Source organism: Mesocricetus auratus, unplaced genomic scaffold (assembly GCF_017639785.1).
Source record: "Mesocricetus auratus isolate SY011 unplaced genomic scaffold, BCM_Maur_2.0 Super-Scaffold_100011, whole genome shotgun sequence".
Lineage (NCBI taxonomy): Eukaryota > Metazoa > Chordata > Mammalia > Rodentia > Cricetidae > Mesocricetus > Mesocricetus auratus.
In genome coordinates this window covers 10,627,270-10,645,631 of record NW_024429195.1, presented here as the reverse complement: position 1 = coordinate 10,645,631, position 18,362 = coordinate 10,627,270, and the positions used below count along the sequence as shown (strand labels likewise).

General features: G+C 42.3%; 1 protein-coding gene across 5 annotated transcripts in view; it reads left to right on the top strand.

Annotated features, from left to right (window-relative positions):
* Positions 1–5,409: 5,409 nt before the first annotated feature.
* The window catches only part of Supt20h (SPT20 homolog, SAGA complex component), a 29,816-nt gene continuing 16,863 nt past the window's right edge, over positions 5,410–18,362 (top strand). For 2 of the 5 annotated variants that reach the window (XM_021231445.2, XM_013118701.3), the window contains exons 1-13: positions 5,411–5,704; positions 6,599–6,691; positions 8,112–8,147; positions 8,682–8,740; positions 9,361–9,427; positions 10,549–10,675; positions 12,066–12,169; positions 14,970–15,086; positions 15,196–15,249; positions 15,667–15,806; positions 16,358–16,514; positions 16,602–16,658; positions 17,922–17,993. In XM_021231445.2, coding sequence (XP_021087104.1) covers positions 6,689–6,691; positions 8,112–8,147; positions 8,682–8,740; positions 9,361–9,427; positions 10,549–10,675; positions 12,066–12,169; positions 14,970–15,086; positions 15,196–15,249; positions 15,667–15,806; positions 16,358–16,514; positions 16,602–16,658; positions 17,922–17,993 — 993 coding nt within the window. In that variant the 5' untranslated portion in view covers positions 5,411–5,704; positions 6,599–6,688. Of the gene's footprint in view, positions 5,705–6,598; positions 6,692–8,111; positions 8,148–8,681; positions 8,741–9,360; positions 9,428–10,548; positions 10,676–12,065; positions 12,170–14,969; positions 15,087–15,195; positions 15,250–15,666; positions 15,807–16,357; positions 16,515–16,601; positions 16,659–17,921; positions 17,994–18,362 lie in introns of all 5 variants that reach the window. The other 3 variants (XM_040754420.1, XM_040754418.1, XM_040754419.1) reach the window with 3 other exon arrangements.

Sequence of the window (18,362 nt, the reverse complement as noted above, 5' to 3'; positions counted from 1 at the left end):
TAGCAGGCACCCACCACTTTAGCACAACTGACATAATGTTGGAAGTACCATTCAGGCCATAAAATCCAGCATGTAGACAGCTCCCCCTGCTAAAGAGAGAGAGAGAGAGAGAGAGAGAGAGAGAGAGAGAGAGAGAGAGAGAGAGAGAGAGAGAGAGAGAGAGAGAACAAAGACCTAATCCATCAAAGTCCCAGGTCTGGGAAAGTCCATAAATCTACTAACCTTGCTTTTAACTTCTGAGGTTTCACTTCTGGCTAACTGTTCTTGTTAACTGAAGTATGTCAATCCAGAACATGGATTTTGTGCTGGAAAGCCCACTCTGAAAAATCTGGGGCAACCTTGGGATCTTGAACACCCAGTGTAATTGCTGCTGACTTGTAGACTTTCTACTGGCTTAACCTGTGTCTGAGTTTCCTCTGGTGGATACCCGAGGCAATATCAGTGATGAGTTTATTTTGCCGACACCAGAGGATCAGCAAAAGGACATAACAGAGTGCTGTAATTAAAAAAAAGTGGCACCAGAGAAAAAGACGACATGCCACAGAGATCAAGCAGAGTTTTTTTGTTTGTTTGTTTTTTTCCAAGGGAAAAGGAGAAAGGTGAGGCAGGGCCCTTTTAAAAGGAACACAGTGAGGAGGCACAGGCGTGTTATTAGTGGCAGCAGCGGAGGGCAGATCTTGACATAACTCCAAATGCAGGCCACTACAAATGCCTAAATACTAACAGAGAGGATACAAGATGATCTGGGTAAAGGAAGTATGGAGGGCATCTCACAAGGGGAAACAAGCAAGAAAGAAGATTTTGTCCATCTGTCCTTACTGTTACTACACATGACCTGAACCAGCCTTATTAGAGCTCCAGACAGAGCCCCAAGAAGAAGACCAGGTTGGAAAGAGAGATGAAGAGGTAACAAATGGAAAGAATCACGCTGGGGTGAGGAGGACTGCAAGGGGGATGGCCTGGGGCACCCAGCTTACTAACTGCCCAGCTCTTTTTATACCCCTCGAATGGGGAAGCAAAAGCAAACCAGCAAAGAGCACCGGGCAGTAGATTACAGGACCCTCAGAATATCTCAAGCTCGCCCTCAGCAAGGTCCATCTGGGGCAGCAAACAAAGAGCTACACATCTCATTGTCTAGAATATTTAGCCATAAACATATCCGGGGATGCCCAGTGCCCACTTTCTGGACCACGGCCCCTCAAGCCCTGTGCCAGTCCATAGGTGAGGGACACATCCCATCATCAGGACCACCAGACAATCTTCAGTTCAGTCTGGGCCCTAACACATGACGGTAATACAGTAACCACCCCACCCAGCCTTCATTTCCCACCCACACTGAGAACAGTTTAAACTCAGGAGGACAGTAGAGAGACGAGACTCAGGGTAGAAGGCAGAAAATGAAACTCAAGAAAATACTGTCTACCCAGGCTAGAACTGGGAACCCAAGCCTTCGACTCCAAAACTAAGGACCTACCCACACAGGACAGCAAGGCCCTTGGTGAGTAACGTGCATCACAAGCACCCTTACGGCCATCGAGGGCGGGGCTCTGTTAGAACTGCTTTCTGTCTGATACTGCTCTTTAAAAACACAATGTGTAGCCCACACCGTTAATCCAGCACTCAGGAGAGGCAGATGTCGAGTCCGCTGCACAGCCTGTGTCCGAGAATGTGCAGAGGGTGTCGGGGATTGACATCACAGAGACTCGTTCAGCGGTGTAAAGAAAAACTTTAAGCAGGCCCCAAAAACGCTCAAGAAAACTTCCCAAGAAAGGCCTCCCTCCAGAAAAGCTTCTGCTCTGACACCACAAACTGACCTGGGTGTGTCAGAAGAGGCAGTTAGTTAGTCTTTGGACAAGGTCGAGGTCAGGGTGGTTCCCGTGGGCCAGCCCTTTTCAGGAACTTATTGCCCCGGGCATTGTGTTGTTTTTAGTAAACATTGTCTTACAGCTGCCTACTCCCAGGCTGATGGAGAAGTGGGTCTCTGAACAAGGTCTGGTGTCCCCACAGGCAGAGGCAGATGGATTCCTGTGGGTTCAAGTCAGTCTGGTCTCTACAGCAAGTTTGAGGTCAGTCAGAGTTGTGTGTAAAATACTAATTATAATACTGGCCGGGGCCAGGCTGGCACTTTTCCATCTTTATAGCGACCATGGCTCAGTCTGGGTAGCACACAGGTGTACTGTGAAACATGAGCAAGGTGCCTCAAGGACACGCATAGTCCATCCCTTTCCAGAAAGAGCATGACTACAAAGTCCTCACTCACAGGATAAAGTGTGCACGTTTATCGTGCTTAGTTTACCAGTGCAATAGTCTGCCAACGCATCCACCTCCAGGTACTCTGTGATGTAGTCTTTTGTGCTGTTCTGCTTCCGCTTCAAAACTAGGCTGTCTGACCTCTGACACAAGATCAATGTTCACCGGAGTCAGGGACAAAATCCCCTGGAGACATACACCTGTCTTAGGGTGTGGCTTTTTGTTGGTCGTTTGTTTAATTTGCTTGTTGGTTTTGATTTCTCAAGATAGGGTTTCACTGTATAGCTTTGTAGGCCAGGCTGGCCTCTGGCTCCCGAGGGCTAGGATTAAAGGCATGTGCCGCCAGGCGGTGGTGGTGCACGCCTTTAATCCCAGCACTCGGGAGGCAGAGGCAGGCAGATCTCTGTGAGTTCGAGGCCAGGCTGGACCGACAGCCTCCAAAACAATACAGAGAAACCCTGTCTCGTAAAAACAAAACAAACAAACAAACAAAAAAGGCATGTGCCACCACGGCCCAGCCATTATCATTGGTTTTTTTGAGGCAGTGTCTTGTTCTGTATTGCAGCCTGCAAGTCACTACATAACATTAGATTTGTGGCTGTTCTCCCGACTCAACCTTCAGAGTATTAGGATTACAGGCATGAGCTTTGAATAAAACTCTTCTATCAATTCTGTCTCCTGAGTTCTAGCTGAGCCAAATGTTTGATTCCAGCAGAGACTTAATTACCTATATATAAGTGTTTCCAGTAGCTTCAACACAACAGCATGAAGGCAGAAAACAACCCAAATGCCCACCAATAGACGGTGGATTAAAAGTATGCTATCTGTATAGATGATGGAATCTTAGCCACATAATTATATTAAGTGTGGGTACAAGTACTGGTAGTAGAGTCCTCAGGCAGAAGCCCAATTCTGGGGGTCCCCATAAGCAGATGTTATAGGGAAAAGGGACCAGTGAAAGAAACACACCCCAAGCAGAGCCAAAAAAATCACACTTTGGCCCTGCAACCAGAACCAAAGAAATGTACCCTGACCCTGAAACCAGTGCCAAAGGAGCACACTTTGTCCCTGGAATCAGAGTCAGTGAAAGAAATGCACCCTGGCCCTAAAATTGGAGTCGAGAGGCTTAAAAGGACCAGAGAAAGAAACACTTTGACCCTGAAACCAGAGCCAAATCTGACCCTAATCCTGTGCATTTTGAAAACTAACCAATTCTAGGGTAGGAGTTCTAGCCAATTTGAGCTCAGCACTGAAATCGGACCAATCCCTACCCTGGAACCCCCCCCCCCAAGAATTCCTATATAAACCCTGTGTATGTTCAGCTTGGTCCAGCTGCTTCCTTCCAATAAACCGATTCAATGAGCTTCAGGTGTTGTAACACTTGTCAGGGAAACCTTCCCTTGACAGAGCTCTGCTCTCTGGGAGCAGAGCTAAACTGTAGCACCCCCCCCCAAACCTCCTGCGGAGCAAAACTGCTACACTGGGCACCACTTCAATGAGCGTCAAGTGTTGTAGATGAGCTTCAGGTGTTGTAACACTTGTCAGGGAAACCTTCCCTTGATAGAGCTCTGCTCTCTGGGAGCAGAGCTTAACTGTAGCAACCCCCGCCCCCCCAGAAACCTCCTGTGGCCCGGGCGTTGGTGGCGCACCCGCCTTTAATCCCAGCACTCGGGAGGCAGAGGCAGGACGATCTCTGTGAGTTCGAGACCAGCCTGGTCTACAAGAGCTAGTTCCAGGACAGCCTCCAAAGCCACAGAGAAACCCTGTCTTGAAAAACAAAAACAAAAAAAAAAAAAAAAAAAAACAAAACAAAAAAAAAAAAAAAAAGAAAGAAAGAAACCTCCTGCGGAGCAAAACTGCTACACTGGGCGAACATCCCCAGCTGGAAGACCCTCTCCTGCTGAAGTGCAGCTGATACATTGGGAAGCCTTTCCCTGAGGCTGGACTGTAAGCTGCTAAGCTTACTGCAACCTGTGGTGGTCCTTGGCTCCCAAGCTCCAGGATACCTTTCTACCTGAGCGGTGTAACACTCAGTATTCTGTGGCTCCCAGTGCCAGAATACCTGTCCACCCCGTTCCAGCCGAAATGCTTACAGATGTAATGGTGAAAAGGTAGGAGATTGAGGCAGGTAGGAAGATACCAGACTTTATCACTACCCACTTAACATTTGCAGGCCCAAGTAACTGTCACTGTTTTTAGTAAACACCACTTCCATGTGTTTGGAATCACATTTGTGTGTGTGTTTGTAGGTCAGAGGGCCACTTTGCAAGGGTCATTCCTAACAGTCTGGATTTCAGGGACAGATCAGATCATCAAGCCAGACAGCAAGCATGGCCACCCACTGGACAGCCATCTTGGCAGTTCCCCCAAACAGTTTCTAGTTCCTCGTTACACTACAAGGCGGCGTCACGCAATGTTCTGCAACTAGATGTGGTGGCAGACTGAAATACTACAATTCATTTACTGCCCTGTGCAGGTTACCTCAGTTAAAAAAAAATCCCCCACTATCCAACCAGCTTCAAGGTGCAGAATTACCATCAAATACTTCAACGCGCTCCCTCCCATCTTGTGGTTTCTAGATTTTTAGATCCCAACTCTGGGGTGGTTAAAATTAGTGTTGGGAGGTGGATTAGTGGATAATGGAGCCCGCCACCAAAGCGTGGTGAAGGAGAAAACTGACTCTCACTCACTAACACACACTCTCACTCACTCAACACTCACACACACTCACACACATACACTCACATACTCAGTCACATACACACACACACACACACATGCGTGCGCGTGTGTTCTAAACCGGTGGAGGATTAACCCGACTCCTGCAAGTAGTCCGGAGAGAGTAAAAAAGACTGAGGAATCCTCTGGCACCCCAAAAGTAACACCTGCGCTCTCCCGTGCCACCCAATCACGGTTGAGAACTTGCTCCAGGCTCCGCCCACACCTGGAGCGCCTATAAAGCCATAAAAATCCCGAGGCTCCCCGCGCCCACCCAAACTTCCGGCAAGCCGCCCCGCCTCCAACTCCGCCCTCCAGCCAGCCCGCCAATTAGACGAGCGGCCGCCCGAACTCGCCGACGGGGGTGGGGGCGAGTGTGGGGGTCGAACCGCCTCCAACCCCGCCCCTTCCGCGCTCCCCTCGCCAATAGGAAGCGCAGTCGCCGGAAGTGGCGGTTGGAGGCTCGGGTGCGAGCGCTGAGGTTGGAGGCGGCTGTGACGGCTGTGGTGGACGGGTCGCCCGGGCACGTGGTGTAGGGCGAGAGTCCCGGAGGGTCGGCTTGGGAGGCGACCGAGCGGAAGCGGGTCCGCGCACGACGCAGCCCCGGCTTGGGCGGCGGCCATCCTGCGTGGACGCCCTCGGATCCCCGCCCGGACCGCCGAGTAGCTCGTCCGGCGGCTCGCTGTGGGGCGCAGAGCGGGGCCGGGTGCTTCTCTGAGGAGTCGACGTGCAGACGGTAAAGCCTGGGTTAAAAAAGAGAGAGAGACAGAGACAGACAGAGAGAGCGGGGCCCCGGATGCTTGTAAAGCCTGGGTTAAAAAACTTGAGAGAGACGGGGGGGGGGGGTCCGGGTGCTTCTCTGAGGAGTCGGCGTGCTCAGGGTAAAGCCTGGGTTAAAAACAAAAACAAAAAACTGCAGTTGAGACCCAGGCTCACCGGGAAGTCAGTGTGGCCGATGGATGTCTGCCCTGGAAGCCATCTTTTATCGCCCGCATAGCCCCCTCCCAAGTTAGGACCCCCAATTGCAAAAGCCCCGACGAGAACAGACTGAAGTTAGAAGGGGGTGCGGACGGATTCCGTGATTGGTAAGAAGGGGAAGAGTACGCGAGGGTTGTCAACGCTTTGCAGGTGTGGGCGGGCTGAAGGTGTGAGCCTTAGGACCTAAGGTGACTGACTCATTGAGAAGGGACAGGGTGCCTGCCTAGGTCTGTGATCCTAGGGGAGAGTTCCTTGCGTTGAGTTCTCTGTCAAATAGAGATGTCGATAACGTTTATGAGAGTTTCCACAAAATAGAGTGTAGATTATATTTGCAAGCAGAACGTAAAGAGATCACCCGAAGTATGTGTTGGTTCTTCTATGCAGGGGTGAGGGGGAATAGTTTTAAAATGCCCTCCTCATTTAGGAGAGAAAGAAACTGTAATTTGAGTTACCGGAATTGTACTTTGAGACCGGTTTGCCCTACTAAGTGAGAGATGCTTTTCTTCAGTGTGTGCGTGGCTTCAGTACTTTTTCTTGTAGTTTGTTTTAAAAACATGTTAGAAATGTATGTGCCTTGAGTAATTTTTTTGATAATGACAGCCTTTCTTTTTGCAAGCTTATGCTAACAGTCTTGAATTTTTGTTTTCTGCAGTATATAAGGAAGACGTGATTTCCACCCCGATTCCACAACACATCTTAAGTTTTTTTTTATCTTCTTTTTGGATCTGTATCTTCTGCTACAATGGTAAGCTGTGACAAAGCATACTCTATAAAAATAATAGTGTATAGAAGCACTCATCTCAATTTTTTTTTCTACAAAATATCTGGCTGGTGTCTTGCCAATTTGAAGGTAGAATTATCACATCCTAATCACACAGATAATCCATGTGTTAATTCTGTTCCACTTCTCTGAATCTTTGGCAAGGAGGTTGATATAAATGAAAATTATTTGGGGGGAGGGTTGTTTGTTTTTTGGGTGTGCTTGGTCTGCACATGTGGGTACATACGTTTGGTAAGGAAATGAGAATAACTTTAATGTTCTTCCTCAAGCTCTGTCCACTTTTTATTTTCAAGACAGTCTCTTAGGTTTGGAACCAGCTGAGTAGGCCAAGCTAGCCCCTGAGGTGTACTTCCCATCCCTGGGATCCCTGTGTGTCGGCCAGTCTAGCTTGCTTCTGTGAATTCTGAGTAGGCCAGGCTAGCTCCTGAGGTGTACTTCCCATCCCTGGGATCCCTGTGTGTCAGCCAGTCTAGCTTGCTTCTGTGAATTCTGCAGATTGAACTCTGTTCTTCATGATCGTGTGCCTGAAACTCCTTCACTTGCATGCTTTAAAATAATAAATGTAGGTAGGTTTAGTCACACCTGTAATCCTAGTACTTGGTATAGTTAGGTCAAAGGGTCCCTGTGAGTCCAAGGCCAGCCTGGACTACAAAGTGAGCTAGAGTGTGGCCTCATGTCTAACCCACCTCAATGAATAAAGTTGGTGATATACATCTGATGCCAAACAAGTAACCCAGATGAGCTGAATAGTTTTCTGCCGCCGAACTGGAAGCCGGAAAAAGAGACCAAGACTTCCGTATTTCACTCTTTTATACCTTCCCCCGTAACGCCCCTTAGCCATGCCCAAAAGTGGGCCTGGCTAGTGACAGTTCACCGCCTACGTACGTATACGTCTTTAGTCATGCCTAAAGTGGGTGTGGTTAGCTGTGTATGTGCCTCTAGTAAGTCACATGGCTAATGGCGGTATTGTTTTCCTCCTACATACATCATCTTGGCCTGCTTTGGAGGCCTTACTTGTTTATATCTACCCTCTTAGAAAAAAATAGAAATGGTCACTGTGGGTTTCTTACCTTTCATGTGTACATATTAGTGATACACCTTAGTATTTGAAAGGAATAATGAATGCATGATACAAGCTTGTCAGGCTCTCGGGTACTGACTGTAGACACCATTTTAACACTTTTTTATTTACTTAATGATCAAGTGCCCAACACAGTCATAAAAAGCAAAACAAAACAAAAACTAATGCATTGGAGCATAGAGGATAAAGCGTTGTGTCCTTGTTCCAGAAAATGAAACAAGCACTTGGTGAAGAATATCAATTATTTATTGATTGTTTTTTCTGAATATAACTAATATTGCCAAATATACTATGTTTTTGCAGCAGCAATCTCTAGAACAAGCTTTGGAACGTGCAGAGGTGAGACATGACTAATTGTAACTGACAGAAATTCCTGAAAAAGAAATTTTTGTAATCTTCATGAGAATATAGTATTTTAGGCTAAGTGTGCTAATAATTTTACTGTACATATGTAAAACTGGATGATGTATGTGTCATCAATCCTGTGAAATTCTTGTTAGACTGTAGAATAAAATTATTTAAACAAGACCATAGAATTTCTAAAGTTGTTTTTCTATCCTGATAAGTTTCTCTGAAATATCTTAAAATGTGGGGTATTGTTGTCTGATATGCAATTTAAAAATAAATATAGCTATAAAACGTTTAGAATATATTTGTCCTGTGGAATTGCAATTTACTCTACTGAAATGCTAGGTTGAGTCTTAGTGGAATCTAAATTTTGTTTATGACCTGTGTATAAGGTGTGAGTTCAGAGATGACAGAATCTAGGTGACTAAATGGCTCTTCAGCCTCACCTTCTGCAGATGTACAACACACCTATAGTTGCTCATATAAAACTGAATACAAAGTGTTTAACCAACTTCTCTCTTTCAGTATATTATTGAAAGTGCCCGACAGAGACCTCCTAAAAGGAAATACCTGTCTAGTGGAAGGTATGACTATTTAATTGGAACATCTTGGAGTCAGTGAAATGAGACTTAACTGGATTCTTACTAGGCATTACAAATGCTGTCAGTTCTTTGGAAAGGTTGGTCATCCCTCACCTGGAAATGTGAAATACTCCAAAATCTGGAATTTAGGAATCATGATGGAATATCACAAATGTACCTTTTCACATCTAGCTTGTGTGACAGATTATATATGTAGTTAGAATGCTGTCACACTAAAAAGTAATATATAAAATTGTCTTCCATGTCTTTCTGTAAATGTCTGTGAACCTGCACTATAGCCTCTATTTCAGAAACTAAAGAAGTCTAAAACAGTGCAGGTCACAAGCATTTTAGGCAGTCTGAGATGCTCAGACTGTGTTATGAATTCTTAAATTGAGCCCGGCAATGTAACACATATGCCTTTACCATGTTGAATTGGCATTGTGCAGGAACTAACACATGTTGGTGTAGGTACATTGAAATCAATGTCTTGTCATATATTTGGCAGTAATGTACTATATTAAAGTCTTACAGAAGTAAAATATTTAAATGAATGAAAAGCAAACGAAACCATTTCATGGTGATTTATTATTTATCCTGTATATTATTACTTTTTTTCCTAGAAAATCTATATTCCAAAAGCTGTATGACTTGTATGTTGAAGAATGTGAAAAAGAACCCGAGGTTAAGGTAAATATGAATTCTTTACATTACTGGCTTCGGAGTTGTGGTACAAGACGGGAGTTTACAACTTATGTTTGAAGCAGCTAGTGATTTGTATCTTCATGGTCGAACATCATTTTCAACCAGACTCCACTCAGTTCTTTGGCTTACCCAATTCCAGTCCCTGGCTGATCTGTGTTTTTAGTGGTTGTCTCGGAAATGGGACATTGTAAGCAAAGCCACAGTGTGTCTTCTGTTATCTTCCTCTGAGACCTAGTTTTGCAGACTTGAACTAGTATCTCAGTAACCCACATCTCTTTTTTTGGGGTCACATAAGGGAAGGATTCAAGTGTGTTAGTAAAAATTTAGTCAAAAAATAAAGCATAAAGGTGTCTATAGTCAATAGAAATGGACATTTTTAAAGCAAAGTTGGAATTTATTAAGAAAATGTTTTGTTGTGTTTGGTTTGAGATTCAGGTTTTAGTATTTTGGCATGAAACTCATTGGCATCCCCCTGCCTCTAGAGTGATGGGATTAATGTGTGTACAATCACACGTCAGCTTTAAAAATAATTTTAATGTGGATTTAAAAGTAGGCATTGAACAGTTCACAGTTTGCCCAGAAATTTACCTTCTTGAAGTATTTTAAACCCTCAGGTTTAAAGTGTTTTAAGGGCTTTGTAAGTTTCTGTTTTATCTCTAGCTGGGTGGTGGTGGTGCACATGCCTTTAATCCCAGCACTCCGGAGGCAGAGGCAGATGAATCTCTGTGAGTTTGAGGGCTGCCTGGTCTACAAAGCTACACAGAGAAACCCCAAGAAGTTGCAGCTCACAGGTTGAGAACCACTAGTTTAAAAATGGTATTGCTGTGAATTATGGTCCAGGCTGACGTGGAACTCACACCTTTTTGCCTTGGTCTCTTCTAAATGCTGATAATACAGGTGTACATCCATGCATAGCCAGTTTCTGGTGTGAGTTAATTTGCATAAAGCATGTTAGTGGATAAGAATTAGTTGACATTACTGACCTGTGAATTGTGATAGTTCCCAGGTATTTGGATTTTAGTATGGAAGGAACACCAATAGTGAGTGAATTGTTTTTCAAGGTTATAATATACTGATTTCATGAACGTTGCCTCTTCTTCAAGCAGAAGTTAAGAAGAAATGTGAACTTGTTAGAGAAGCTTGTTATGCGAGAGAATTTGTCATGCTTAGTGGTCAATCTGTACCCAGGGAATGAAGGGTACTCTTTGATGCTCAGGGGGAAAAATGGATCAGGTAAGACCTTCCAAAGTATACCTGACATAAAATACCCCTGCTTTTTAGCTATTTAACCTTTAATCAGAGATTGTCTTGATTAAAAATCAAATTCTTATTCTGTGTTTTTTTTCTTTTTTGCTAAAATGTTTGACATTGTAGTGTGTAGATTACCCCTCCTAAACTCACATTTGAAAAGTATTGTAATTTATAGTATGTCTTTAAAGTTTTTAGATTAATTTATTTTTGTTCTATGTGTCTGGATATTTTGCCTGTATGTGTGATGGCACCGCATAAGTGCCTGCTACCTTCAGAGGCCAGAAGAAGAGGTTGGATCCCATGAATGATTTTTTGAGTCACCACATGGGTGCTGGTAATTGAACCCAGGTCCCGTAGAAAATCAGCCTTAGTTCTTAACTGCTGAGCCATTTTTCCAGGCCCTGTCTCTTCTTTTATACTTGATTGTATTTAGTGGGGAGATGGAGGGAGCCTCAGCGCTTTTGTAGTCCCAGGACAACCAAAGGAAGTCGGGTGTCTTCTAGTATGTGAGTCCCAGGCTCTAGGTGCCGTTATCCATTTGAGCTGCCTTGCCAGCCTGATTACTCTTTGCAGTTAATTGAACAGGTAAAACTTAACAATTGCATTTTTTTTTTATTGTCTGTGTGTTAAGGTGGCATAAGGCACTTTGCATTTAATGTAGTGAGTATAAAAGCTTAAAAATCAAGCATTCATTGTCTTCTGAATAATTCTATTCAAATGTCAAAAATAGTAAACATTGAAAATATTTCTAAAAAGATTTCTAGTACTTTAGATGTAAAGAGCATTAAAACATATTCTTAGATTTCATTTAAAGAGACATTTCTGAAGTTAAAAATATGAGCACTACAAGGAATTTAGCTAGTGAAGAATTTTATTTATGGGGATAAGAATACAGTTTAGTTGGTGGACTACTTGCCTAGCATGCACAGAGCTCCGAGTTCAGCACACAGCACCACAGATGTGATGTCAAAGGCCTGTAATCTATCACTCAGCATGAGAGGCAGGAGGAACAAAAGTTCTTATTTTTCTGTTCTCGTTTAAAATCTTTTATAGTGAAACAGTTTTTCAGCACTGTAGCCTAATTGACTTATAAGACTTAGCCTTTAGCTGCATTTTTAAAAGACTTTCTTTAACTATGTGTGTGTGTGTATGTGGGGTGTGTACACATGAACGCAGTACTCTCAACTGACGGTTAGTTAGTTATAAGCTGCCATGGGTTTTAGGTACAGAACCCAAGTCCTCTGCGAGGATGGCAAGTCCTCTTAACCACTGAGTCGTCTGTCCAGCTCTGCGTAGTCTGTTCTTTAGTCATTTAAATTATAGTCCTAGCTTCCTGATGAGCCTGTTTACACGATCTTTGTTTAAAATTCAGATTCTGAGACCATACGGTTGCCTTATGAAGAAGGGGAATTGCTTGAATACTTAGATGCGGAAGAATTACCTCCTATTTTGGTTGATCTCCTTGAAAAATCACAGGTAAAAAGACAAGACAAAGTATTGATTTGAATATAGTAACATGTGACATCCCAGCTGTGGAAGGCTGAAACAGGAACATCTCAAGGAAGTTTAAGGCAGGCAACATAGCAAAACTCGATTTCTAAAATATGTGTGTGTGTGTGTGTGCGCGCGCGCGTGTGCACATGTGTCTGTGTACATGTGTATATTTGTGTATGTACTTCATCTGTACATACAAATGAAATGTCTTTTTTCCCCTTTTTAGTGGTACTGAGTAATGAACTCAAGGCCTCACATATGTTAGGCTACTAGTCTACAACTAAATTACACCCAGTCCCCAGAAAAAATTTTATGTCGTGTGTGTGTGTGTGTGTGTGTGTGAGAGAGAGAGAGAGAGAGAGAGAGAGAGAGAGAGAGAGAGAGAGAGAGAGAGAGAGAGAGAGAGAGAGAGAGAGAGACATTTTAGTAGGTACATATACCTTGTTGTGGTTTTGTTTTGCTTTATTGAGACATGAGCTTATTTATAGCCTGGCTGACTTAATTAAAACTGGTAGCATCATTGCCTCAGTTGTAGACATGAGCTGCTTGCTGTATACACAAATGTTATAGCAGTGTTTAGAGCATAAAATGAGACACTGCAGTGGTGATGGTTAAAAATGGCTTTTTGTGACTGACTTTGTTGCTGCACTGCTGTGTGGTGATTTAGTGCTTCTAAAGTTGCTGTAATAAGTTTTCCTGGAACTTCCCAAGGTTAAAATTAAGAAATTATAAGAGTTTATTTTCACTGTTTAAGAAGATGCTTTAAAAACTAAGCTGTGACTCACTCACCTTGCCTCTCTCGCTGCCCATTTCTTCATAGTGTTAGTGGGACCAGTTAGCTAGCATCCTGCATCTTTCTCCATACTTTGTCTTTGCTTTCTTGTGTACGTGGATGAAGTCCATTCCTTAAGTTCTGATCCCCAGCTCCCTTCTAGATCTGTCCCTTCTTGGTGGCTTACAACCATAAGCCCCCACTAGATACACAAACATGCTGTGTTCTCAACTTGAAAACCTCTTCTGACCTCTCTGATTTTTCAGCTATTGATGTGGAGTTCTCTTTATCACTACAAAGGCACTTGGAAACTTGTCTGTCTGTAAACTTTTTATCACACTCCTTTTTTAGTCACCTAGCCAGCCTTGTAACAAGCATTTCTTAGATGATTTTTTTCAAGTCACTGATCTCAAGGCATGGCATTATTAGTCACTTTTCTGTTTGCATCTGAATATGAAAAGGTCAGTATAGCCAAGCTTAATGGTACATGCATTTCATCCTAGCATCGGGGAGAGTCAGAAGTTCAAGTCTATCCTTAGCTTCATGTTGATTTGATAACTAAAGTAAATCCAAAATGATTGCAGAGAAAGCAGTTACATAGGTATCATTGTTGGGGGATAGTTATTGGATAGATGAAGATACTTTGAATAACTAGATGTATATCTGAATCAATTCAAAGAGGATTGCTTTCATTAATCCCAACTAGAGTAACAGCTAATCATTGTCCTTTGGTAGCAAATCATGTGATATATATAGCTATAAGGGTGTTAGCAATTAGTATAATTGGGAAGGTGTAGGTTATTGGTATGCTAAGTTCCCAATTGATAACAACAAAGTGATAAAAAGTACAGCTTTGGCCAAATGTAATAGTTTGAATATTTATTGTTAAGATGTGTTTAATGTCCTGATCATAAATAGTATTGTTTTAAAAGAAAGCATGTACATAAGGAAGTAAGCTAAGTAGAGTTCATAATTCCTAGACTAGATGTTAGTACTAGCCTGGTTGACGGAAGGTAAAGACTACTATGGTTTTTGTTTATAGATATATCGATTGTATTTATCCATTTGTATTTACACACAAATAACTAGTGGTATAAAGCGCCTGAACATACTGTGAGGAAGTAGACAAGTTGCAAACTGAGTGGTGAGGTTTCTTAAACTTGCAACACGACATAGTTGTGAGAGTTCATTCTTGTTAATACAGGCTGAAAACTCTAGAATTTTTAGGAAAGCAAATATGGAAGTTATGTCTATAAGCTGGAATTCTGGCACAGTTAGTGTATTGCAGTGACAAATATATAGCAATTATGATGCTTGCTAAGTGAAATAATGAGCCAGTGAGCTTCAGAAGAGCCTCAGTCTGAAGGAACTTCAGTAATTTCCCTCGTAGATGATCCCAAAGGCATCCTGGATGTCAGTAGATGCAATGTCAGTCTACTATTAACAGTTTTTTTTTTGTTTTTGTTTTTTTGTTTTTCGAGACAGGGTTTCTCTGTAGCTTTGGAGGCTGTCCTGGAACTCACTTTGTAGACCAGGCTGGTCTCGAACTCACAGAGATCCACCTGCCTCTGCCTCCCAAGTGCTGGGATTAAAGGCGTGCGCCACCAACGCCCGGCTTACTATTAACAGTTTTAAATTGCTTTTTGTAGTGATGAACATAAAAGTAAATAATCCTCTCTAGCAGTTTACATAATGGTGTATCCACCAAAGATATCTTATTGAAAGTATAGAGTTTAAGATTGAAACATTCAGAGCTGGGCGATGGTGGTGCACGCCTTTAATCCCAACACGAGGGAGGCAGAGACAGGCGGATCTCAGTGAGTTCAAGGCCAGCCTGATCTACAGAGAGAATTCCAGGACAGCCTCCAAAACAATACAGAGAAACGCTGCCTCCAAAAACCAAAAAAAAAAAAAAAAAAAAAAAAATTGAAACATTCAGTATAAGCTTGCTTATTTTGGCTTTTGAAAAATGACATTTACTTGAACTTTTTTTTTTTTTACTTAAAACAGGTTAATATTTTTCATTGTGGATGTGTTATAGCTGAAATACGTGACTATAGGCAGTCCAGTAATATGAAGTCTCCTGGTTACCAAAGTAGGCACATTCTCTTACGTCCTACAATGCAGGTATGGAATGTCTAGTTAGGAAGTACTGTTTTTGATTTAGTTTGCTTTTTATTACATGTCCATATATGTGTATGAACGTACATGTTTTAAAATGTTTTGTTTCTTCTAGACTTTAGTCTGTGATGTCCATTCTATAACAAGTGACAACCATAAATGGACCCAGGTTAGTTCTCTGTACTCCCAAGTAGACCACACACAGTGTGAAGCATCCATGAGAGGCTCGCTTTTACGCATGTTTGATTGTTAGGTTGGACATTTGGACAAATCCAAGATTCCCTTCTGAGCCTTAGGATTTTAAAAACCTCTGTACAGTTAGAAATCCCTCAAAGAACTACTTATAATCCAGTCCCAAATTGCTTCCAATCTTGTTTGAATTTGACTATATTATAAAATATACAAAAAACTGAATTTCCATTAGAAGTTTGTTTATCTTGTCAGATTTACATAGTAATGTTCAAACTTGAGTTACTACAATTACTTTAATCTTTAGCAAACTTGGTGGGAATATTTCTGGCTTAAATGATGTATGTTTACATTATGAAAAATATATCTGAAGCTGACATACTCCTGTGTATTTCAGGAAGACAAACTTTTGCTTGAGAGCCAATTGATTCTAGCTACAGCAGAACCACTGTGTCTTGACCCATCTGTGGCAGTAGCTTGTACTGCCAATAGGCTGCTCTATAACCGGCAAAAGATGAACACTCGCCCAATAAAACGGTAATTTCTGGCACTTGTGTGATACAGGCTCTTAAGTGTTGCTAGCCACAGTGCCCTTCCCTCAGCGTGGCACTGCTGGACTTTACATTTGAAAATGGGGTTTTGTGACCTTGTGTGGTAGGATTTTTAAAAATCTTCCCTGCATCATTGTAAAGTGGTGTTCTCTGCAGTCTTTTAAAGACGGTCTTCAGTAAGTTTATGGTATGTTCACCACAAAGCCTGTGAGAGTAAGAAAAGACCAGATAGGAACAGAAGGATAGTGGCTTCATTACTTCACAACACTAATTGGAAACAGTATGTAACTTAAAAGTTTCGAGAAATGCAATCAGAGTTATGGAGATCCATTTATAATGGCTGTCTCTCCATTTCGGGAAATGAATCAGCTTGGCTGCATGGTCATGGGTATCTTCTTTTTTAAAACAAACCTAAACCTAAAGCTTGCTGGAGTGAGAGTGTTGGATAGGCATTTGTGATTTAATCTGTAATTGACACATGCTGCTGCTTTTCCATATAGATTGAGTTGTCGCTTTGTGTATTCCGTTATCTGGTAGGTGTTTGAAGAGGTACTCCAGGTCCTCCCTGAACCGGCAGCAGGACTTGTCTCATTGTCCTCCCCCCCCTCAGCTGAGATTGCTTGATTTCTTACAAAAACGGAAGGAGAGGAAAGCAGGTCAGCACTATGACCTCAAAATTTCTAAAGCAGGAAATGTAAGTAGTTCTTTAGGAGCTCACTATTCTGACAGGCTAGCTTTGTTTTCAGCTCTTGGTGTAATTGTACTGCCTTTAACTTTTCAGTGTGTGGACATGTGGAAACGGAGCCCCTGTAATCTGGCTGTGCCTTCTGAAGTAGATGTAAGTTCATGAAAAGCTGCTCTCTAGCCCAGGGCCAAAGTTCAGCATCTGATGCTGTGAGAGATCAAAAGAAAGAAGACAAAAACCTTCCTTTGTAACAAACCAAGCTCTCATTTGTATTTACGTCAGTCATGTGAGTTTCGTGTGTGTGTGGCCCAGGGTGTTCTCATTCTCAGGGAAATCTTCCTCTCTCAGTCAGTTTCCAAAATCGAGATATTCTGAGAATGGACCACCAATCCAGCCTTGATTATATAATAGCATAACTTGATAGAGTTCTGAGTTAGGAGCAGGAATAAGGATAAGGTTTCAAAATGTGGAGAGAGAGTGATACTTGCACAAGAAGTAAACTCGTAATGCTTATATACTCAAATTGGCAAAATTTAAACATTAGTAATATATATTTGAACCATGACCAAAAAGTAGGAATTCCCTGCACTATTCTTTACTGATAACCCTTAAGACATACAGATTCTAAGTGATCACAGGGATGTTAATGAAGGACAGTGCTCTATTTCACTTCCTGTGTCTTTCAGAGTTTATTATCTACTCTGTTATCTCTTGTATATGTATTTTGTGTGTGGTGTGTGTGTACAGTGTGTGCATATATACAATAACACATGTGGAAGATGAGTGTTCATTCTTTGCTTCTACACATTATTCCTGAGCATCAAACTCAGGTCTTCAGTTTCAGTGGCAAGCAGTTTGTCTGCTAAGCCATCTCACCAGCCCTTCAATTCATTATGATCCCTATTTCAAAAGCACTTCATTATTTCAGTAATGCTTTTGTATTATTGTCATAGCAATTAAAATACAAAGGCAAAGGCATTAATAGACTCTGTATACAAACCAACAAAGAAAGCCATGTTGTCTTCTTGCTTCATATGTGGCCCTCAGGGGTGCCTTTAACTACTTAATCATCTGTAATCCCACATACCAGACTTTTAATTAAACACGTCAGGAGGTTTTTTGTTTGTTTGTTTGTTTGTTTGTTTTGGTTTTACGAGACAGGGTTTCTCTGTATTGTTTTGGAGGCTGTCGGTCCAGCCTGGCCTCGAACTCACAGAGATCCGCCTGCCTCTGCCTCCCGAGTGCTGGGATTAAAGGTGTGCGCCACCACCGCCCGACCACGTCAGGAGGTTTTAAACTTACTAAATACAAGTGGTTGGTGATATGAAGCAGAAACCCTTCAAATTCTTGCTGGATTGCAGGTTCTTCTCTTGTTCCGATACTGACTCCATTTTATTCCATGTCTTTACCGTTTAGGTGGAGAAATATGCTAAAGTAGAAAAATCCATCAAATCTGATGACTCTCAACCAACAGTCTGGCCAGCCCATGTAAGTAATCAGTGCTAGTCTCTCTCATTAATAATGCAGTATGCTTGTGTACTTTTGTTGTTGTTTGGAGACAGTATCTCTTGTAACACTGACTGGCCTCAAATTTGCAGTGTAGCCAAGGCTGACCTTGAATATACCAATCCGCCTTTACTGCCCAAGTGTCAGGTGTCTCCTGAATGATGTCGTTTATAAACTGGGTTCTGAATTTATTAAACAGAAAATTACTTGGAATGCATACTTTTTTTTAAAGTAAATTTGGAGCTCTTGCGGGCTTCAAGGAAAAATATTTTTTTTTAAAAAGTGTGTGTTTTCATTTTACAGAACAGTTTTAATCTAACACTACATTTTTATGAGTGGGGCAAGGTAGTC